Source organism: Nannospalax galili, unplaced genomic scaffold, assembly GCF_000622305.1.
Source record: "Nannospalax galili isolate Female #2095 unplaced genomic scaffold, S.galili_v1.0 scaffold497, whole genome shotgun sequence".
Taxonomy (NCBI): domain Eukaryota; kingdom Metazoa; phylum Chordata; class Mammalia; order Rodentia; family Spalacidae; genus Nannospalax; species Nannospalax galili.
Genome location: NW_008339354.1, coordinates 544,902 through 567,165, shown reverse-complemented (window position 1 = coordinate 567,165; position 22,264 = coordinate 544,902). Strand labels below are relative to the sequence as shown.

Here is a 22,264-nt window from a genome sequence, read left to right as displayed (position 1 = left end):
CTGTCAGATTAGAATTCTGACTTCAAAGCAAGTGAGCACACATGGCCTGTTCCCACCTCCATTTACTTCTCTAAGATTTCTGTGACCACTAGAGATCAAATGAGTCCAGGGAGCAGAGCATGTGGGCAGTGTCTTCAAGAACTATTTCTGACTTTAAAATTACACTGACATCTTCTACTTAAAATACAAACTGCCCTACATCCTGAGCAGCAAACAGTGCTCAGTAAGAAATGATGGGCCAGGAACCAGGAGTGGTAATCAGTGGATACAGAAGCCACATGGGCACTCCACACAAGGAGCTCAGAGTTATATAAGCAGAGTGTTTGCCCGCATGTTTTTATAAAACTTTTATTCTTCAAATGTTTACAACTAGTGAATGATTTCCTTAGGTACGTCACAGGTCCAAGGGAAGGAGTATAGCTCCTGAGTCACACAAAACCACACAGAAGGGGGCAAGAATAACTATAAATAATCTTCACTGTGACATTACTGGTATAAAACTTCCAGTCTGGTTTTTCAGGAAGCTTTTCCTCTTTTTAATGCAGGTGACTTCTTTCGGTGGATGTAGTAGCTGATAGTTTTCTATGTACTCTTTCAAGGTGTCAATACTTCTATCTCATTCATAGATTCTTCGAGGCTCCCGTAATACCACCCCACCTTCTGTCATGGCATTTTGCAGACGCTTCATCTGATTTCGAAGATCAAAAAAAGGGGAGAACATTGTCAGCACTCATGAAAGCTGGAAAGGGTTTCCAAGAGACAAACCACTGAGTTGCTTCTGTTGACCTCCCAGACTACAATGAGTGATCTTAACAATGACATGAAAAAAATGGAATGGAGAGACAAGGCATCAGGGACCAGTCTCTTCAACACGGACAGTATGTCACTATACAAACAAGTACCTCGTTAACATCAGAGGCTAGATAGAATCTGAAATATACCACATACTGACTCTGACCTCTGGGTACAGAATGGGAATATTAGCTCCTGTGGATTATTGTGAGGATTAAATACTATCATTGTCAGAATACTCACCATCAGGTCTAGCACACGGAAAACACTCAGAAAACATTACATATCATATATAAAGAAGTCATCTTTTGTGTGTTCTGCTGAGGCTCACACATGCTAGGCAAACTCTCTCGGAGTTACATCACTAGCTCTATAACATCTTGTGGCGAGCATGCTAGGCAAGTGCTTTACCACCAAGGTACAGCCCTAGCCCCATGCCCTCTTTATTTTTTTTCCAATTTTGAGACAGGGTCTTACTATTCTTGAGATTCTCCTGCCTCAGCCTCCCAAGCAGCTGGAAATAGGCCTGTGTTATCAGGCCCAAGTTATAATATCTTTTAAGCAAGCTCATGGAAACAAAAATACCGAGTCTGAGGATGCCTCCCAAGGAGTTGGTTGGTAGACCATGAAATTGATTCCTGCTTTTAGGCACCGCTCTGCCAACACTCGCCCTATACTTTCACAGGCCACGACGTTTCTGGTACTATAAAGGTGCTTTTTAATAGCCCATTCACGAGTAGATGCTGAAACCACAACCTGGCCATTTCCATGCTCGACGAGTGCTTCTATATGATGCTGGGTCCTTATAACCCGCAACCTAAAGGGGAAAAGAATAAAATTGTAAAACAATCTATGCACCCTGTTCTGGTTTGTTTCTTCTTTGCTGTGACAAAACACTCAGACCAATACCAACTTGGGGAGGAAAGGGTTTATTCAGCTCACATCTCCCAGGTCACAGTTCATCAGGGAGCCCAAGGTGGGAACTCAGGGCAGGAACCTGGAAGCAGGAGCTGGAGCACAGGCCATGGAGGAATGCTGCTTACTGGCTTGCTCCCCTGGCCCCTGCTCAGCTTGCTCTCGTCCGCCTACCCAGGGGTGGCACCACCCACAGTGGGCTGGGCCCACATCACTCAACAATCAAGAAGGTACCCCATGGACATGGCCACAGGCCAGTCCAATGAAGGAAATTCCCCAATTGAGGCTCCCTCAACCCAGGTGTGTCAAGTTGACACTAAAGCTATCCAGAACACACCCAAAAGTTAAGTTACTTTAGGTAAATAAATGCCTAGAGGGGCTGGAGAGATGGCTCAGCGGTTAAGAGCACTGACTACTCTTGCAGAGGACCCAGGTTCAACTCCCAGCACCCACATGGCAGCTATGAACCGTCCTTAACTCCAGTTCCAAGGGAATCCGAAGCCCTCTTCTGACCTCCTCGGCTTTGCACAACACAGGTGCACTCACATACATGCTAGCAATACACTCATACACATAAAATAAAAAAAAAAAAAATTTAAAAAAATAAATGCCTAAGCATCTCATGTACTTAATATTTGAGCCAGCAACATGGTTCAATGGATAAAGGCTTGCCCCACCACCACTTCCCTAAGTTCTTACGTTTGAAATCAATAAATGTAGTAATAAAAAGATTTTATTTAATGTTTAGTTGATTTACTTCAATATAACCTGGATTTTACATGGGAAAGGTTAAGATTTCCTCCTACCTTGGTTTCTTGTTTGTCTCAGAGGACAACTTGAGGGAGTTGTCACTCCAAGGATTGAACTCAGGTCATCAAAGAGAAACTTGGTATTTCTGAAGTTTTTATTTATTTACATACACATATATATCAAATAAAGCCTTGAAGGGCAAAGCTAAGTTGATGACTCTACACTTAAGCCTAAATTTTATTTTCCACCTAACCAAGACAAATGTGAAGTGGAATATATATATCCTTTGAAGTTTTGTGTATCTATGAATGAGTGTGATTATTTGTGTGGTGCACATGCACCTGTGTGTGCAGAAGGGGGAGAACCTCAGGTGCCCGGTTCTGTCACTCCGCTTTGAGACAGGGTCTCACTTAACTTGGAGCTAGGCTGGCATCAGTGATAGCAAAGCCCCTAAGACTCTGGGTCTCCATCACCAACAATGCTTGTGCAAGTCCCACCCAGCTTTTCACATGAATGCTGGGATCTCAACTCAGATCACCATGTCTGCACTGTTACCACTGAGCATTTAACTCCGAACCAAAAACTTTAATATAAACCTTAAACAGGAATACAAGAAGAAATCGAGATTTTAAAAAATTAAAAAACAAAAAACAAAAAAAACAATTTCAGAGCTGGAGAGATGGCTTATGCAGTTAGGAGCACTGGCTGCTCTTGCGTAGGACCCGAGTTCAATTCCCAGCACCCACATGGTGGGTGACAACCATCTGTTAACTCTAGTTCCAGGTACCCAACACCCTCTTCTGGTCACCTTCGGCACCAGGCACGCATGTGCACACTCACACATGCAAGCAAAACGCTCCATGTCCCCTTCCTGGGAATCTCGGGCTCATCTGGCAGGGTCGGGGATGAATTGCTAAAATGCTTTGAGAGGTGCTGTTTACTATGTCCCTCGGTACCAAGCGGACTCATTACCTGTGCCAGAACGCACGGGAAGGCCACACTGTCGCCCAGCCCCGTTCTTTCCTGGCTACCCCTAAGAGCTCCAGGTTCCGAGGGTTCCGGTTGGTGAATTCTGGGGCAATAGCTTCGTTTTCCGGAGTCTCCACTTCGGGCTTCACGGCAGGCGTGGGGCGGGTGGAGAGGGCTGAGAACCCACACTCCAGGTTCCTGCAAACCAACAGACTTTTCCAGCATCGAGACCGAAGCGCCATGGCTGCCGGGACGTCGGGCCAAGCCTCGGTGCTCTGCCTCACGGTCACCACGGTAAAGAACCTCCGGCAGCCATGTTAACTTAGGGAAAAGCCACAGTCCCGGGAAACTCAGGACCCGGAACTAGCAAGCTCCCTAATGCTGAGTGGCCGAAAGAGCAGTCTGTATCTCTGCTCCGCCAATCAGCGCGTACGCTGCGACGCGGGACCTTAATCACGTCGCAGCAACGGGGCGGGGCCACGCCCGTTTCCAGTAACGACTCTTCGGTGCGCTGAGCTGAGAACACGCAGTCCTGATAGCCCGTTATTTTGACTCATGTCGGGACACACGTTTTGGGACACATTTGGCAAAATGGGCGGTTTTCTCCTCAAAAAGTGTTTTTTTTCCGTGACACTTTCCCCTACGGCCGCGGGAAGCCCCACCCCACCCTGCTCAGACTTCCCGGGCCGGGAGCGAAGCGGAATCCTGACAAAGATGAGCGTGTAGCGGCTTCTTTAGGGAAGGGCCCGCCTACTCCATCCATTAACCGCAACTCCACCAACTTCTAGAAGGCACTAGAATGTATCAGTGCGCACGCGCAGCCTGAAGAGGCATGCCAGACCCCATCCTCCGCGCCCGAAAACCCTGACTTCCGTTTTCCACGTTCGCGCCCTTATCTGCTCTCTAATTGGACCAAAATCTAAGCCCTCCAGCTTTTGGTCGGCCCATTTCCGGTGACTTCGTGCCCCTGCTTCCCAGAGTGCTTTGCGGCTTAGCCAGACTCGCGGCGAGGCGGGCGGGGCTCGTTACCCAGCAGCCCCGGCGGAGTCGCTTGTCCTCTTCACGCCGCGTTCGCCACTCTACAGGCCTCTAAGCCGAGATACCGGTTGTAGGCGGTGTGAGCGAGGTTGGCCGTTCTCCTTGAAGATGGAGGGGCCTTTGTCCGTGTTTGGGGACCGCAGCACTGGGGAGGCGATCCGCTCCCAAAACGGTAAGGGCGGGGGAAGCCCGGTTGGGCCCGCGGCGGCGCGGGCCGAATCTCCGCTTGGGTCGGTAGGCCTGCGCTGCCCGCTCGGCGTGACCGCCTCCCGGTAGCGGTCCCAGCCCTGGTCCGACCCGGCGTCATGGCGCCCGATCCTAGACGGGAGGAACTCTAGAGAACATGGCACGTTTTGGAGAGGTGCACAGGATGGGCCTAGGCGGCCCCGCGTGGGGCGGCAGACCAGCGCCGGCCCGGTCTCCCCGAGCCCTTTTGTTCAGGTTCGAGCCTGCTGGATCTTCCCAGACCCAGGCGTCGTTTCAGGACCCTTCAGAAGAGAGCAGCCTCAGCCATCACCCCTGAAATGCCCCAGAATGCAGGCCAGTTTTGCTTTGCACACCTGCAGAGGCCGGATCCCCGGTACCCAGGTCTGGTGCTTGCCCCTTAAGAGGCCGGGCTCCAGGAAACCCGGATCCAGCCATTGACAATGCCTCCCACAAAACTAACGAAACGTTTTTTCCCCATGAAATACAGAAAGCATCTTTCTCCCTTTGGACTCCATTTTCGTTTCAGGAGTGGGTTATGCTAATTAACTAGTGTTCTTTTTACAACCCACTAGAAGCTGAAGAAAAGGTGCTGTCTTTTAAGATAGGGTCTGCTGTAGCCCCAGCTGGCCTGGGACACGCTTGCAGAGATCCGCCTGCCTTTGCCTCCGGAATGTTGGGACTAAAGGGGTGGGCTGCGACACCTGGCTTCTGCTTCTTGCCTTTTTATATCCAGGCAGTGGACGCTTTGAAACACGTCTCAGTACTCAAAATGGAAATAGTTAACCTCCTTCACTGGTCCTTCAGTAGGTGACTTTAGTGGTAATAATGTGCTTGTTGATCAGAGGGTTTCCTAGGTGATGGGTGTTGCTTAGTTTTTGGATTCTTTGGAGCAGTGGGGTTTCAAATTTTCTTTTTTTTTTTTTTTCATCTACAGTTATGGCTGCAGCTTCCATTGCCAATATTGTTAAAAGTTCTCTTGGGCCAGTCGGCTTGGATAAAATGCTGGTGGATGATATTGGTGTAAAATGTGCTTGTTGATCAGAGGGTTTCCTAGGTGATGGGTGTTGCTTAGTTTTTGGATTCTTTGGAGCAGTGGGGTTTCAAATTTTCTTTTTTTTTTTTTTTCATCTACAGTTATGGCTGCAGCTTCCATTGCCAATATTGTTAAAAGTTCTCTTGGGCCAGTCGGCTTGGATAAAATGCTGGTGGATGATATTGGTGTAAGTATATCTAACTGTTCTTGGTTAACCTTGGCAAAAAAAAAAATCTTAATTTCTCTGTGAAGCCTTTGAATGCTGGTGTTAGAAAGTATCAAGGCAGAGTATGTAGCCTAGTGGGGCTGTGCTCTGTGTTGACTGTTTCTTCCTTCACATTTTCTCAGGATGTGACCATTACTAACGATGGTGCCACCATCCTGAAGTTACTGGAAGTAGAGCATCCTGCAGCTAAGGTTCTTTGTGAGCTGGCTGACCTGCAGGACAAAGAAGTTGGAGATGGAACTACCTCAGTGGTGGGTAGCTAGCTGCCTTGAATGCCTAGAGAACAGTAATTTTTTTAAGATAATTTTGTTATTTTTATTTTGTGCGTATGAGTATTGCCTGCATGTATATGAGTGCACGCTTGTGATGCAGTGCGACGGGAGTCAGAAGAGGGCTTCGTATTCCCCTGGAACTGGAGTTAAAAACGGCTCGTGGTCACCATGTCGGTCCTGGGACTTGAACCCCGGTCCTCTGCAAGAGCAGTCAGTGCTCTTAACTGCTGAGCCATCTCTCCAGCCGGGAGAACAGTTTGGTGGTTCTTTTGTTGTTGTTGTTGTTTCGTCTTCTGTCTTTTTGAGACAGGGTATCCCTGTAGCCCCAGCTGTCCTAGAACTCACTGTGTAGACCAGGCTGGCCTTGAACTCACAGAGATCTGCCTGCCTCTGCCTCCCAAGGGCTGGAACTACAGGCGTGCGCTGAGAAGTCATTTTTATCAGAGTTGAAAGCATAACAGAATCATTTGCTCTGGGTTTAAGGAAAAGAAGTTTCACAAACATCTGAAAACTGACCATTGTAACTAGTCTGCATCTTAAGTAGGAAAAAAACTTGAGATAATTAAATGTTGGCCTCATTTTAAATGTTGGGATCACACATTTTGGGAGCTTCCCCCTCCCCCAGTATGATAATGTTCACACATAGAAGAATTTCTTTAATGGTTTCTAAGTTGTTTCCCCCACTGCTACCACCTGAGACTTAAGAAATTTCTAATACTTTCTTGCTTTTAGAATTATCTAAAGAAGAGAATGACACCAGGTTTGAGATTTTTCTTTAAATGCTAGTGGAAAATCTTAGGAATTCAAAATGGGAATGTGAGAGGGTAATTTGCCACTGTACATTGACATATTTAGCCGGTAAAGGTGATTAATAACATCATGAATTATCCATCATACTAGTATAGGACTGTATGGTAAGATGTTAATACGAGCAAAACAAAGTGTAGGAAAAGTGTATTTATAGACTAAACTTTGCCATGAAGGAATAGGGTCTGCATTTTTCTAAAATGTAAAAATAGCCTTTGTTATACAGGTGGTCTGGTTTAACAAATTCCTCCCAAGAGAAGTGAATGAAATTTTTAAGAAAAATGCTTCTTGGTATACCTTGTAAGAAAGACTGAAATTTAATGAAAGGCCTAGACTAGTACACATCATTTCAGTAGTCAGGAATTTAGCTTTTGTTATACTTAATCTCTCAAGGTAATGAACATAAATTCTATTGTGATATTGAACTAGGTTCTTAGCATTTTTCTGGCTTATGTCAGCTTGGGCCAAATTTGCACAGAATACTTTATGACGGTGTGTGGTTTATATTTTCAGTGAGCTGTTCTTCACTTCTCTACCATGACCGTCATGGTTAATAATACTTGTCCCTTTAATATTTTTACGTATACTTGGTGCACATTGAGTGCATACATACTTAAAACAATGTTAACAATGTTTCCTCAACAGGTAATTATCGCAGCCGAACTTCTGAAAAATGCAGATGAACTGGTCAAACAGAAAATCCATCCAACGTCAGTCATTAGTGGCTATCGACTTGCCTGCAAGTAAGAGGGTTTGCATTCAACGAAAATGTTACTTTTTGTCTTGGTTGTAATGTATTTCAGTATTTCTACTGATGACTAAGTTTGAATATGTTGAATTTCACTATCCAGGTGGTAACATTTGAAGTCAGAGAGTCCTTTGCTTCCCAGTTGACTACCACATTTTCTCCTGTAGTAGAGCTTAGTGGCTATGCTTATGGGATAGAGTAAAGGTGCTGTGATCTGAAGAGGGAGGGCTTTTCCGTGTCCTCCTCCTATATGAAATGGCTCCACAGAAAACTGTTGCCTGTGATATTTGACAAAGTATTGAATGCTGTGAAACCCAAAGTTTCAATAAGTATTTGTCTCTTCTACACTTTAAACAGGGAAGCAGTACGCTATATCAGTGAAAACCTAATTATTAACACAGATGAACTTGGAAGAGATTGTCTGCTTAATGCTGCTAAGACATCCATGTCTTCCAAAATTATTGGAATGTATCCTTAAATGTTGTTAGGCCTTTTCCTCTTTGGCTCTTAAAAATAAGGCTTTAGGGTTTTGTTTTGTTTTTATTTTCATTTTAGATGTATGAGTGTATTGCCTGCATGTATGTGAGTGCACCCATGTTGTGTAGTGCCTCGGAGGTCAGAAGAGGGCTTCGGATTCCCCTGGAACTGGAGTTAAGGACCGTTCGTAGTCACCATGTGGGTGCTGGGAATCGAACCTGGCTCCTCTGCAAGAGCAGTCAGTGCTCTTCACCGCTGAGCCACCTCTCCAGCCCTAGGCTTTAGTTTTTATAGAATGTCAGTTTCATTCAGTGAAATTTAAAATACCACTGTAATGTAAATATATATTCTTGTAAAAGAAAAAGGACTGAAACTGCCAGTTGCCTTTCCAACATTCTTACAGTGAAAAGGCAGTATAAAACAAGTAATTGCAGGTAGTGGTAAATGACAGTAATCATTTTGACTGTAATAATAGCACTTTTTTCTTTGAAGTAGATTGCTAAAAGAAAGTCTCCTTGAATCACCTTTGTCTTCATATCTTTTATTCATTCAAAATTTCTGTTATCCTTGACTGTTGGCTCAGAAATGGTGATTTCTTCTCCAATATGGTAGTAGATGCTGTACTTGCTGTTAAATACACAGATACAAGAGGCCAGCCTCGCTATCCAGTCAATTCTGTTAATGTTCTGAAAGCGCATGGCAGAAGTCAAACGGAAAGCATGCTGATCAATGGCTATGCGCTGAACTGTGTAGTGGGATCTCAGAGTAAGTAAGGTTTGAGGTTTATTCGTAGAATGAGATTTCTATAGTACAAAGTAGGTTTTTGTGGTTTTCCTACTGTACACCTTGTAACTTCAGTGCATAAAATGTGATGGGGGACAGCACTTGGAAAATCCCTGTGAGTTTGAAGCCAGCTTGGTCTACATAGCAAGAGCTAGGCCATCCAGGGCCACGTGGTGAGATCCTCTTTTGCAAAAAGAAAAATTGCAGTGGGTTGAAGTTGAAAAAGGTTGGTGTGCACTACTGTCATTAAGCTCTCCTAAGGTTTAATGTAATTGCAGTCTAAGGCCGTGGGTGGTGGCACATGCCTTTAATCCCAGCACCTGGGAGGCAGAGGCAGGAGGATGTCAGTGAGTTCCAGGCCAGCCCCACTACACTGGAGACCCTGTCTCAAAAAGACCAGATAGATGGATGGATAGGTGATTGATTGATTGATTGATTGATTGATTGATTGATTGATTGATGTCTAAATTATGTTTATATAGAAAATAAAGGTTTTGGGGGGGTGGGGTTTGTCTTTTTTGAGACAGGGTCTCCATGTAGCCCTAGTTGTCTGGAACTCACTATGTAGACCAGGCTGGCCTCAAACTCACAAAGATCCATCTGCCTCCCAAGTGCTGGGATTAAAGGCATGTGCCACCACACCTGGCAAGGTTTTTTTATTTTTAAAAATACTTTTATTTTGCATGTATGAGTATTATGCCTGCATGTAGGTAAATGCACCCGTGTCATGCAGTGCCTGCAGAGGACAAGAGGCTGTCAGATCCCCCGGAACACTGGAGTTATGGATAGTTAGTTGCCATGTGGGTGCTGGGATTTGAACCCGGGTCTTCTGCAAGAACAGTCAGTGTTCTTAACCACTGAGCCAACATAAAGTTGGCAGCCCCAACATAAAGGTTTTATTCTACTCTTTATTGTAGTTTTAAGAATAAGTATATTTTGTGACCCCTACCTAGCTTTATTAGTGTTAACTTTATATTCATTTACAGGCATGCCAAAGAGAATAGTTAATGCAAAAATTGCCTGTCTTGACTTCAGCCTGCAGAAAACAAAAATGAAGCTTGGTGTACAAGTGGTTATTACAGACCCTGAGAAATTGGACCAAATTAGACAGAGGTATGTTGAGAGGTTTGATCTATTGAAAGATTGTTTGTAAATTGCACTTGTGTTTGACAAGGTGATGGTAAAGTGAAAATGAGATGTCCTTAGGTAGTAATAAGGTGTCAGAACCATTTATTAGATTAGCAGTATGTGTGTGGTACTGATACAACAGGAGTATTAAATGTGTTTTGGTGGACTTGAACTTCTTTTTTTTTTTTTTTTTTTTTTTTTTTTTTTTTTTTTTTTGTCTTTTTTTGAGACAGGGTCTCCTTGTAGCCCCAGCTGTCCTGGAACTCACTGTAGACCAGGCTGGCCTCGAACTCACAAAGATCTGCTGGGATTAAAGGCGTGTCCCACCACGCCCGGCTATTTATTTTTATTTTATGTGTGTTGCCTGCATGTAGGTTAGTGCACCCATGTTGAGATCTGTTTATTATACACAGACTGCATGTGCTGTGTCTTTGTACGATTGGCAGTTCGTACCATGCTGGCTGTAGACCTGTCAGTAATGCGCTGCACTGACTAACTTGTATGACGTTACGTTGTGGGGCACTTTCAACTCCATTATAGTCTTGGACTGATGTTATTTGGTTCATCACTGATCAGGATGTCACTATGTAGATGTGCTAGGTGTTTTAATACTGTTTGAATCTGTGTCTATTACAGTTTGCTTATGATCTCCATAGTATGTGACTATCTCCTAGTGGCCTCATCTGAAAAACAGAGGCTTGTTGGACTTTTCCCAAACTGAGCTGATTGCCCAACCTGGCCCAGCCTTGTAATTTGCTCCAGGAGTCATTGGCTGTACCCCCCAGTTACCTGTGTCATAAACTGGCTTTCTGTTTAAATTATCTGCCATTGACACGTTGCTGTATCTCCTACTTCTGTCTCTGTCTGAAGTCGTTCATTGTTCTGGTACTATTTTCACATTAATACCAGAGGCTCCTTTTGGGATCCTGGAACTCACTATATAGACCAGGTTGGCCTCGAACTCACAAAGGTCCACCTGCCTCTGCCTCCCATCAAACAGTTTTTTTTAAAGACAGGGTCTCCCTGTAGCTCCAGCTGGCCTGGAACTCACTATATAGACCAGACTGGCTTTGAACTCACAGAGATCTGCCTGCGTCTGCTTTCCCAGTGCTGGGATTAAAGGTGTTTACAGCCACGCCTGGCTCTCATCTAGAATCTTTTGGGTTCTTCATTTTCTGATCTTGCCTAACTTCTGCCAGTTCATAAGAACCTCGTTCTTAACATATAGGCTACAATTAGGTCTCTCATGCTTATTCTCTGTTCATACAGCTTAAGTGATGCCTGTCCTGGGATTATCATTAGTAATGTCTACTACATTCTTTGAAGGTGGGAAGGAGGTGCAAAAGGGATGTCTCTTTAAATTATCCTTCTTAAGAACCAATGGAGTTGAAAGAGCAAAGTGGTTTTTTAGTCCTTGAACTTTTGCATAAATTTTAGTTGGCAAAGAACAGTTACTATATGTTAATATATAATGATTGAAAGTTACAGCTGTATTATTTTTAAAAACTGAACATGATTTTGGTTTGCTAAAATACTTTCTCTGTAGAGAGTCAGATATCACCAAGGAGAGAATTCAGAAGATCCTGGCAACTGGTGCCAATGTCATTCTAACCACTGGTGGAATAGATGACATGTGTCTGAAGTATTTTGTGGAGGCCGGTGCCATGGCAGTTAGAAGGGTCTTAAAAAGGGACCTTAAACGTATTGCTAAAGCTTCTGGAGGTAAGTCTTCCACCAGCTTTCAGATGAAGTACTTTGTTAGCGTGACTGTCATGTTTTTTTACATTGGAATTTTGGGAGCAAGCAGCTTCAAAAACATTTTTACTCTTTATGTGTATGAGTGGTTTGTGTATATGTGTAAGTGTAACTCACAGTGCCCTCAGAGGTTAGAATAGGGGTCAGATCCCCTGGAACTGGAGGTATGCACCAATGTTAACTAGTTGCCATATGAGTGCTGGGACCCAGACCTGGATCCTCTGAGAGAGCATCCAGTGCTTGTAACCACTGAGCCATCTCTGCAGCACCATCATTTTTACTCTTTAACTGTTGTAATGAGTATATTTATAGATCCATTTTTCACATAACTGAAGATTAATACTGAGTTTGTTGGAAATACATAAACTGATGGTTTTTTTGCCTCAAAAAATTACGTATTTTTTACTTAGGTTAGATTATAGGTGCTTTTAAGCTGGGTGTGGTGATGCGCACCTTTAGTCCCAGCACTCGGGAGGGAGAGGCAGACGGGTCTCTGAGTTCAAGGCCAGCCTGGTCTACATAGTTCCAGGCCAGCTAGGGCTATTGGGAGACCCTATCTCACAAAGACCAAAAAAAAAAGAATTATAGGTGCTTGTCTGTAAGCTTGAAATAATGCATCGTTTTTATCATGTTAACTTTCTTACACTGAAATCTTGAGAACAACATATATCATTGTAACTCTTACAGCAAGTGTTCTATCCACCCTGGCCAATTTGGAAGGGGAAGAAACTTTTGACGCTACAATGTTGGGACAAGCAGAAGAGGTGATTCAGGAGAGAATTTGTGATGATGAGCTGATCTTAATCAAAAAGTAAGAGCTGCTTCTGTAAATAATAAAGTCATGCAAATAGTTGTACAATTTTTCTTTCCCATTTATTTGCTGCCCTAGTCTCAGTGACAGGAGCAGTTATACGCATGGGATAAAACAATATTGGGCCATTGTAAATTGAGATGAAGTAAGTGTTTTGTCTCTTCTGCATGGTCTAGACATTGTTCTTAGTGCAGTATGTTTAAGTGTCTTGGGAATAGGAGTTTATCGAGGGTGTTTGCCATGCATTAAGGTATGCTTCCGTTCATAAAACTACTAAGAACTTTTTTTTTGTAGTACTAAGGCTCGTACATCTGCATCAATTATCTTACGAGGAGCAAATGATTTCATGTGTGATGAGATGGAGCGCTCTTTACATGATGCTCTTTGTGTGGTGAAGAGAGTTTTGGAGTCAAAATCTGTGGTCCCAGGTGGAGGTGCAGTAGAGGCTGCCCTTTCCATATACCTTGAGAACTATGCAACCAGTATGGTAAGAGTTTCTCTTTATGAAGAGCCTGGGAGAATGCTGGACTCTGTCAGTGTACCTGGTGTGAGACCTTAGCTGCCACTCAGCGTTTATTTCTTTTAATGAAAACATCTGATGTTTCTTCTCAGGGGTCCCGGGAACAGCTTGCTATTGCCGAGTTTGCAAGATCACTTCTTGTTATTCCCAACACACTGGCAGTGAACGCTGCCCAGGACTCTACAGATCTGGTGGCAAAGTTGAGAGCGTTTCACAACGAGGCTCAAGTAAACCCAGAACGAAAAAATCTAAAGTGGTAAGCATACAATTTCCTGTGATTTCCATTGTCAACTATGGTGTATGGCAGTTTGAATCTGTTTAAATTCATCACAGTATCTTTTATCTCCCTGCACTTACAGAAGCTCATTTAACCAGACTTGTCAGATACACAAGCATTACAGACATGAGCATTGCTCATCACTTAAATGATAACTGCTGCTTTTTACCATTGCTGTCTTAGTGACCAGCTGTGGTTCCTACCCTGCCTCTTTGGTGGCCTACTACAGGAAGGGCCAAGAGAGGGTGGTCTTGGCTCAATTTTACCCATTTTTAGGTAGGCCCCTCAGCTTACCAGTGATACATTCTCAGGATAATGTGCCATTTGGCTGCAAAACCTCCCTGAATAAATGTCATGATGATGCAGCACGTGACTGTTGGCTACATGTTTATCAGGCCTGGCAGCTTTTATACAGCTAGAACTACCGCAGTCTTTCTGAATAAAGACAATAGCCAGAATGCACCACGTTCAACGTGTAGAGGGTCATTTGATGGGTCTTTCACCACTACAGGATTGGTCTAGATTTGATCAACGGGAAACCACGAGACAATAAACAAGCGGGAGTGTTTGAACCGACCGTAGTTAAAGTGAAGAGCTTGAAGTTTGCAACAGAAGCTGCCATTACCATTCTTCGAATTGACGATCTGATAAAATTGCACCCAGAAAGCAAAGAGGATAAGCATGGAAGTTACGAAAACGCTGTTCACTCTGGAGCCCTTGATGACTGACCGGATTTCCCTTTTATTTATAAGTGTCAGACCTGTCATATGCTTTGAGTCTTACACATTAAAGTACAGCATGCTGTCAGCCTGGGTTCTTCTTGTAAAGGTTTTCTGTCCTGACTCTGGCCCTCTGGTGTCACATTATTTAGTGTTTTACTAAAAGAACTGTTGAAGGACGGTGACTGTTGGGCAGTTCATCCTCTCTGAACACACATGGCAATTCCCATCCCACCCCCAATACACAGGGCTGCAACACCACGTGTGCCACCCGTTCTCTCCAGTGTGTGTAACAGGGTCACGAGAATTCTGCAGCCTGACGCTCCCAGAGGATGGCCCAAGGCAATAGCTCCTCCCTCAATGTTGACCTGAAGGGAAAGAAAAGGTCTTTAAGTCACTTGTCTATGGACAGGGTAAAAGCCCAAATTTTATGTTTCTTCTTCATTGCAGTGCTTAGAAACAAACAATGGCGTCAAGACGTCTGTCTTCCCTTGTTTCTAGAATCTCTCATTCATTTTTGATGTAAGCTGAACTGTGTTTAAGTCAACTGACATTCTAGTGGAATGCTCTTCTCTTGCCCAGGTGACCAGACTTGGGAAAGAATCTAAAGCAGGACAGCTTGCTCTTATTTATATTTACCTTCTCTGGGTTTAATCCAAGTTCTTTAGCTATTGCAACAGAGAGAGCTGCATAGGCTTCATTGATTTCAAACACATCCACATCTTCCAGGGACCAGCCTGCTTTTGCAACCTACAGGAAAGATAATGGAACAGAGACTTGAACAAATGAAATTCAATCATTTGTTAATGACGAAAAGATACACATGACAAGAACTGGAGAGGTGACAGCCAGCCTGCATAGTGACCCCTGTCTCAGTCCACTGGCTGTGTGGATTGTGCATAGATGTGCTTTGTGACAAACTTGCCTTCATGATTTGACTCCATCCTAAATGTTGAGGATGTTCTCTAGCAAAGTGGTGGCAAACACCTTCAATTCCAGTATGTCAGAGACTGAGGCAGGAATACTCAGTAGAAAGTCTAATAAACTGTCCTAGATACTGAACCAATAACATCTGTGCAGGTAATCTAGCACGCTTGGATCTGGTTTTTAAAAGGTGACCTTGAGCTGGAAAAATGGCTAAAGTGCATACAAAGTACCTGAGTTTAAGCTACAGAATCCACATTTTAAAAAGGCATCGGCTAGTGTACTGGTACATACCTTTAATCCCAGCACTTAGGAGGTAGATGCAGGCAGATCTCTCAAGGATTGAGGCCAAGCCAGCCTGATCTACATGGCAAGTCGCAGGCCAGCTGGGGCTACCAGGAAGACCTATCTTAATCCAAAAAAGGCAGGCATGGTGTGTGCACTAGTAATCCTGGGGATGGGGAGACTACAAACATCCTTGGGCTAGATGACAAGCCACACTAGCCTACTAAGCAAATTTCAGCCAGTAGGAACCCCTGTCTCAAAAAGGGAAGGAGGGGAGTGACAAAATGGCACGGCAGGTAAAGTGTCTTGTCTCCAAAGCCTAATGGCTTTAGTTTGCGCCCTGGGACCCACATAGGATAGATGACTCCCAAAAGGTTTCTTCTGACCTCCAATGGATGCCTACGGTGCACACATACAAGCCTGTTTTAAAATTGGGTAAGGCAGCTGGGTGTGGTTGGCACACGCCTATAATCCCAGCATTTGGGAGGCAGAGGCAGGCATTTCTCTGAGTTCAAGGCCAGCCTGGTCTACATAGTTCCAGGACAACTAGGGCTACAGAGAGACCCTGTCTCAAAAAAAATAGGTAAGGCTGGGCACAGTGGGCATGGTTTTAATCTCAGCACTGCAGAGGCAGGTTGACCTTGAGTTTGATGCTAGCCTGCTCTACATAGTTACAGGTCAGCCAGTACTACATAGTGAGACCCCCATCTCAAAAATGAAAATTATAAAAAGATGGTGCCAAAGGAACAGCAGATAGTGTTCTGTCCTCCCACACACCCACAGACACAAGTACACACATGCACACAAAAAGGGAGGAGTCAGAGGTGGGCAGATCTCTTGTGAGATCAGAACCAATTTGGTCTACATAGCAGTTCCAGGCCAGCTGGGGCAACAGGAGACCCTGTCTCAAACAGGTAAAAAGCATTCATCTGCCTCTGCCTCCCACTACTGGATTAAAGGTATGTGCCAGTGTGCCTGGCCCCAAAAGGAAAAAGTTGAACTAGAATAAAAAGTTAAGCTAAGGGGGGTGGTGCATGCCTGAAACCCCACAGTTGGAAGGGTAGTGGCTGCAGGATCACTAGTTAAGATTATCCACTACACGGCAAGTGTGAAGGCAGCATGGCTTACACTAAACTCTGAAAGAAAAAAAAAAAAAAAATATATACCACATCCGGTGTAAAATTTTTTTTTTTAAATTGTATTTATGGGGCTGGAGAGACAGCTCAGTAGTTAAGGGCCCATGCTATTGAAAAGGATGCAAGTTCTGTTCCCATCCCCCACACTGGGTAACTCACAACGCACCTGGAGCTCTTAACTATAGGGGATCTAAAGGACTCCGTAGGTGCACATACCCACACACATGCACGATTGGCTATTTTTGTTCTGTTTTTGTTTCTTGAGACAGGTTCTCCTTGTAGCCCCAGATGGCCTGGAACTCACTATGTAGACCAGGCTGGCCTTGATCTCGCAGAGATCGTCTGCCTCTGCCTCCTGAGTGTTGAGAGTAAAGGTGTGAGCCACCATGCCAAGCTACATACACACATAATTAAAAATCTTAAAAGTAGTGAAGGGCTGGAGAGAGGGCTCAGTGGTGAAGGGTACATACTGCTCTTGCAAAGGATCTAGGTTTGGTTCCCATCACCTACATGGTGGCCCACAATCATTTGTATCTCCAGTTCCAGGGGATTCAACACCCTTTTGGCCTCCATGGGCTCCTGCACATACATAGTGCACATAAAAACTCCCACAAGCAGCCGGGCATGCTGATGCACACCTTTAATCCCAGCACTCTGGCAGAGGCAGGTGGATCTCTTGAGTTCAAGGCCAGCCTGGTCTACACAGAGTTCCAGGCCAGCTGGGACTACAGAGAGATGCTGTCTCATCTCAAAAAGACTGAAAACAAAAAAACCTCCCACAGGCATACACATGCATAAAAACTAACTTTTTTTAAAAGTCTAGGGGCTGGAGAGGTGGCTCAGAGTTTGAGAGCACTTGTTGCTCTTGCAGAGGACCTGGGTTTGGTTCCCAACACCCACAAGGTAGCTAACAATAGTCTGCAACTCTAGTTCAGGGGGATCTGATGCCCTCTGGCCTTCTCAGTACTGCCTGCATGTGGTGCACACACAGACACACAAGTGCACATACATACATATAAATAAAAGTAAATAAAAACTTAAAAAAATGGCTTGGGGCCAGTTGTGGTGGCGCATGCTGGTAGGATATGCTGAAGAGGCAGAGGCAGGAGGATCACGAGTTTGAGGCCAGCCTGGGCTACACATTTTAAGCCGGGCATGGTGGCCTTTGAGCCCAGGACTCGGGAGGCAGAGGCAGGTGGATCTCTGTGAATTTGAAGAGGGCCTGGTCTACATAGAGAGTTCCAGGCCAGCTGGGGCTACAGGGAGACCCTCTCTCACAAAAGACAAAAAAAAAAAAAAAGGGCTTGGGGCGGGAGAGATGGCTCAGTGGTTAAGAGCACTGGCTGTTCTTAGAGAAAACCTGTGTTCAAATTCCAGCACCCACATGACAGCTAACAACTGTCTGTAACTCCAGTTCCATGAGATCCAACACTCTTCTCTGTGGGCATTGCACAACATGGGTGCACTTACACACCTGTAGACATAACACTCATGCACATAAAATATATACTTTTTTTTTTAATGACTAAAGAGACTCACAGCCTGCTTTATGGCGGGAATTGGTCCTACTCCCATGATGGAAGGCTCCACACCTGCTTGGGACCAGGAAACGACCTGCCCTAAAGGTCTCAGCATTCGACCCTCAGCTTCTGACTTCTTCATCAGGACCACGGCAGCAGCACCATCGTTCATTCCTGTGAGACAAGTGACCAGATTTCTGCAGTGCAGTGCTCCAGTTACATGTCTGGTCCCTTCTTTTCTACTTGAAAACTTTAAATTATAACTGTCTTGGCAAAGTTCATCAGACTTTATGCTATACTCAGAAATGGTTAAGATTGGAGTGTGGGGGCTGGAGAGGTAGCTCAGCGGTAAAGAGCACTGGCTGCTCTTACAGAGGACCCAGGTTCAATTCCCAGCACCCAGATGGTGGCTAACAACCATCTGTAACTCCAGCTCCAGGGGATCCAACACCCTTTTCTGACCTCTACATGCATTGCATGACATATGTGCACTTATATACATGCAGGCACTACACTCATACACAAAAAATATTTTTTAAAAAAGATTGGAGTGTTAATATTCCTTTAGATAAGATTGGGGTCTGCTGTTCATTTTCCCAGTTCTATGCTGGGTTACTGTCTGGGAGTCTCTTGGGCCACCCTGGCCAACAACTCAAAAGAAGGTATCTCCTATCTGCCATTGTTGCTTGTTACGTAGCCTTTAGCTATACATATGGACTCTTAAAATTGATTGCTTCTAGATGAAGAATAGCTGATCTTCCTAAAACAAGGCTCTCTAGACAGGCTGACTAGATTCAGCAGACAGACAAGCACTGGAGAATGGCTGGGGGTGTCAACAACACAGTGGACAGTAACAGGGATGACAGAGTATATAGGCTCCAGTGTGTGGGAGGGGGGGAGGCTACGGGAGGGTGCCATTTGGGAAATGGGCATATAGATGAATAAGACAGTGTGGAATGTTCTGTATGATATACACACAAAAAAATCAAATTTAAAAAGATATTTGAGGAGGAAGCATAAAAATTTCATGTTAATTAGTACAGGTGATAAACATTACCAGTGAAATCTACCTGATGACTTTATATCCATACTCAGGTACTAAGTATCCAAGTGTAACTGACTGTGACTAGTAATCATCAGATACATAGAGATTAAAGACACATGTACAAACATCTAAGTGTTAGTAGCATTAAAAATGTAGGAAACAGCATATTATAAAATGAAATGGAGATCTTCTTTAAAGGATTAAAACCCATTCAATTTTATGTCTTATAGGGTTTATACTGAGTTCAATATTGTATAACTGTATTAATTCAACTGTGAACCTAAAAATTTACAGCTACTTTTGAAAGAGATGTATCCTTGCTCTGGAGTGTGTTACTGAATATGTTAAAGCTGTAATGAAATGCTTCTTCTAATCATGTGGTTATTAAATTAAAAAAAAATAATTCATCAAAGTGAAAAAAAAAAAAAGGGGGGGGGGAGTGTGACACAGTTGCCCAAGCAACAGTATAGCTCCGCATTCCGGTAGGCAGGGAAGACCAGGAAGAAAACCGAAGACACAAGCCTGGGCCTCACAAGGTACTGCAAGTTTCTGAAACTGGAAAAGTATAAAGGTAGATAAAGTTTAGAGTTTTATTTTCTGTTTGTTTCTATTTATTTGTTTGGCTATGTAGCCCTAGCTGTCTGGAACTCACTATGTAGACCAGGCTGGCCTCCAACTCACAGAGATCCTTCTGCCTCTGCCTCCTGAGTGCTGGGATTAAAGGCGTGCGCCACCATGCCTGGCAACTTTGGAGCTTTTAATTTTATTTTGTACTTGTATGTCTAGTCAAGATGTTAAGAAAGCAAATCCATTCTTTCAGTATAGATTAAATACCAACTCTATAGAAACTATAAGCTTTTTACTTAACCAAGTTTTAGTGACCATTTTGTGTACATTCACTTGACAGATCTTACAGAAGATGGTACTTCCCCAAATGCTCTTCAGAAATCAAACCTGTTGCATTAGCTGCAGTGACTGTTCCTGTCCCATCTGTAAGAAAGTAAGGTTTTAGCTTGCTCATGTCTTCAAGGTTACTCCCATGGTGAGGAAACTCATCAGTTTTCACTTCATTAAGGCCTGCAAAGAGTGAAACCAGTAACCCCAGATGAGATCAAGAAGGCAGTGAGCGCCCAGAAAGGTGGACTTCTCAAAAACAGGAGAATCCAGAGCTGGAGAAAGATTAATAAATACCCACTTGCATTCCAATAGGTGGAGAAGCACTATAACTACTGTACGCTAAAACGTGAGAACTTTTCTGAGCATCTCACTGTACTCCAGATCCATAGCCCTTCCTGAGGAAAGCTGTCACAGGGGGCTATGTACAAAGGTTTGAGTCACTACATTTAAGTTGGCTTCAACTAAGTATAGCAGGGAGTTTAAATTCATCTTATGAACTGGACATGGAGAACTGACACAGTTTAAATCATGGTAAGAAGCCGGAGCTTGTAGAAATGGGGATATAAAGGGCACACAGGAGCAGCCAGACTGAACAGATGCCGTTCCTGAAGGGTTCCCCACAGTCAGAGGTCTAAAGGGAGTTGCTTTACAACCTGAGAAGGCTGCGATTCATGAGCATTCCTGCATAGTATTCTATACTATTCTTTTGGATGATGTTCAATGTTCAAATCTATGACTACGCTGACGTTAATGGTGGTACATTCTCACCTTTGTTTTTGTTGTTTTTTTATCTTTTTGAGACAGGGTCTCCTCGTAGCCCCAGCTGGCCTAGAATTCGCTATGTAGACCAGGCTGGCTTCAAACTCACCAAGATTCACCTGCCTCTGCTTCCTGAGTGCTGGGACTAAAGGTGTGCACCACCACACCTGGCTCACTCTCACCTTTTCTAGATGGTACCAACATGGGGACAATCTCCTTGTCAAAATGGCCAGCTTTCTGTGCACGCTCTGCCCTGTTCTGGGACAGAACTGCAGTCTTGTCCTGGTCTTCTCGGCTCACTTGCCACTTTTTGGCCACATTTTCAGCTGAGAAAAAGAAAAGGCAACAACTCAACATTTTCATGAGCTGGTTTTGGCAGCTCAAGTTATCTGTACTTAAAGCGGAGCTAAGAGCACACAGCAGCAAGCTCACGGGTAGGGTAGCAGGAGAGGCGGCGCTCTGCAGGCTGATTCCGCCTGCCCTGATGGCGCCCTGGGAAGAAACCACAGCGCCTCTGCGGAGGCCGTTTTCTTTGTTCCATCTCCCTCCCCTTTCTATGCAGTGTAGATTTTCAGAAATCTATGTCCAGATTCACCTTTGATCCTTCTTGCCTGTACCTCCCAAGTGCTGGTATTAAAGGTGTGCACCACCATGCCTGGCCACCATTGATATGTTTGTCCCATTTGCTTGAACATTCTTTCTGAACAATCTGAGGAAAGTTGGAAATACAAGGCCCCTTCACCTCTGAATTTTAATCTCAGTGTATACCTCTCTCCAACAAGGTCATTTTCCTATATAACCAGTTATTTAGAAAACAAATGGAGGCCAGGGAAGATGGCCCATCAGGTAAAGACACCTGCTGCAAAGCCTGACCACCTGAGCCCAGGAATTACATGATGGAGAGAACCAACACACACCCCAAGTTGTCCTGTGACCTCCACACATGTGCTGTTACCCAGAAATTGCTGGGTGCATACACACACACACACACTAAAGTAACCAGGACCCCAGGGCTGGAGAGATGTCTCAGCGGTTAAGAGCACTGACTGCTCTTGCAGAGGACCCGGATTCGATTCCCAAAACCCACGTGGCGGCTGTGAACCGTCCTTACCCCCGAAGCCCTCTTCTGACCTCTGCAGCCCTCTTCTGACCTCTGCAGCATTGCATGACACGGGTACAGTCATATACATGCAGGCAACACACTCATACACATAAAATTAAAAATAATAAAACATATAAAAAAAAAAAAACAAACCCAGGACCCCACAAGTTCTGGTTTGTTCTTCATTGCTGTGACAAAATAACCAATACCAACTTGGGGAGGAAAGGGTTTATTTGTCTTACATCTCCCAGGTCGCAGTTCATCAGAGAGCCCAAGGTAGGAACTTAGAGCAGGAACCTGGAAGCAGGAGCTGGAGCACAGGCCATGGAGGAATGCTGCTTACTGGCTTGCTCCCCTGGCCCCTGCTCA

The 22,264-nt window shown here is 44.4% G+C and overlaps 3 protein-coding genes and 2 non-coding genes across 7 annotated transcripts in view; 3 read left to right on the top strand and 2 right to left on the bottom strand.

Moving 5' to 3' along the window:
- Positions 1-332: 332 nt before the first annotated feature.
- Positions 333-3,782, bottom strand: Mrpl18 (mitochondrial ribosomal protein L18). 2 transcript variants are annotated; one of them, XM_017798380.2, is made up of 3 exons: positions 3,430-3,782; positions 1,527-1,609; positions 333-688 (listed from the first exon to the last, which is right to left on the bottom strand). In XM_017798380.2, exons 1-3 carry the CDS (start codon positions 3,666-3,668, stop codon positions 621-623), a joined length of 390 nt encoding a protein of 129 aa, XP_017653869.1. In that variant the 5' UTR covers positions 3,669-3,782; the 3' UTR covers positions 333-620. The 2 variants fall into 2 exon arrangements, with proteins under 2 accessions (XP_017653869.1, XP_008832089.1); XM_008833867.2 differs by having other exon boundaries at positions 1,378-1,609; positions 3,430-3,773.
- A 641-nt stretch (positions 3,783-4,423) lies between these two features.
- Tcp1 (t-complex 1) lies at positions 4,424-14,315 on the top strand. Of its 2 annotated transcripts, XM_008833864.3 has the most exons (12): positions 4,424-4,636; positions 5,606-5,691; positions 6,053-6,181; positions 7,655-7,752; positions 8,115-8,225; positions 8,818-8,999; positions 10,004-10,130; positions 11,692-11,867; positions 12,588-12,711; positions 13,006-13,198; positions 13,324-13,487; positions 14,020-14,315. In XM_008833864.3, the coding sequence occupies exons 1-12, from the start codon at positions 4,573-4,575 to the stop codon at positions 14,234-14,236; spliced, it is 1,671 nt and encodes a 556-aa protein (XP_008832086.1). In that variant the 5' UTR covers positions 4,424-4,572; the 3' UTR covers positions 14,237-14,315. The 2 variants fall into 2 exon arrangements, with proteins under 2 accessions (XP_008832086.1, XP_008832087.2); XM_008833865.3 differs by lacking the exons at positions 4,424-4,636; positions 5,606-5,691 and adding an exon at positions 5,750-5,891.
- Positions 7,892-8,030, top strand: LOC115070529. Its single transcript, XR_003849678.1, has one exon. It is a non-coding gene; the product is annotated as a small nucleolar RNA SNORA29 (small nucleolar RNA).
- On the top strand, positions 12,766-12,893 carry LOC115070528. The gene has a single exon (XR_003849677.1). It is a non-coding gene; the product is annotated as a small nucleolar RNA SNORA20 (small nucleolar RNA).
- The window catches only part of LOC103734798 (acetyl-CoA acetyltransferase, cytosolic-like), a 21,265-nt gene continuing 13,223 nt past the window's right edge, over positions 14,223-22,264 (bottom strand). Inside the window, exons 5-9 of the mRNA XM_008833866.3 lie at positions 20,976-21,119; positions 20,092-20,214; positions 18,112-18,266; positions 14,867-14,977; positions 14,223-14,595 (exon numbers count right to left, since the gene is read on the bottom strand). Of these exons, the coding sequence (XP_008832088.1) occupies positions 14,425-14,595; positions 14,867-14,977; positions 18,112-18,266; positions 20,092-20,214; positions 20,976-21,119 (704 nt within the window). The 3' untranslated portion in view covers positions 14,223-14,424. The remainder of the gene's footprint in view (positions 14,596-14,866; positions 14,978-18,111; positions 18,267-20,091; positions 20,215-20,975; positions 21,120-22,264) is intronic.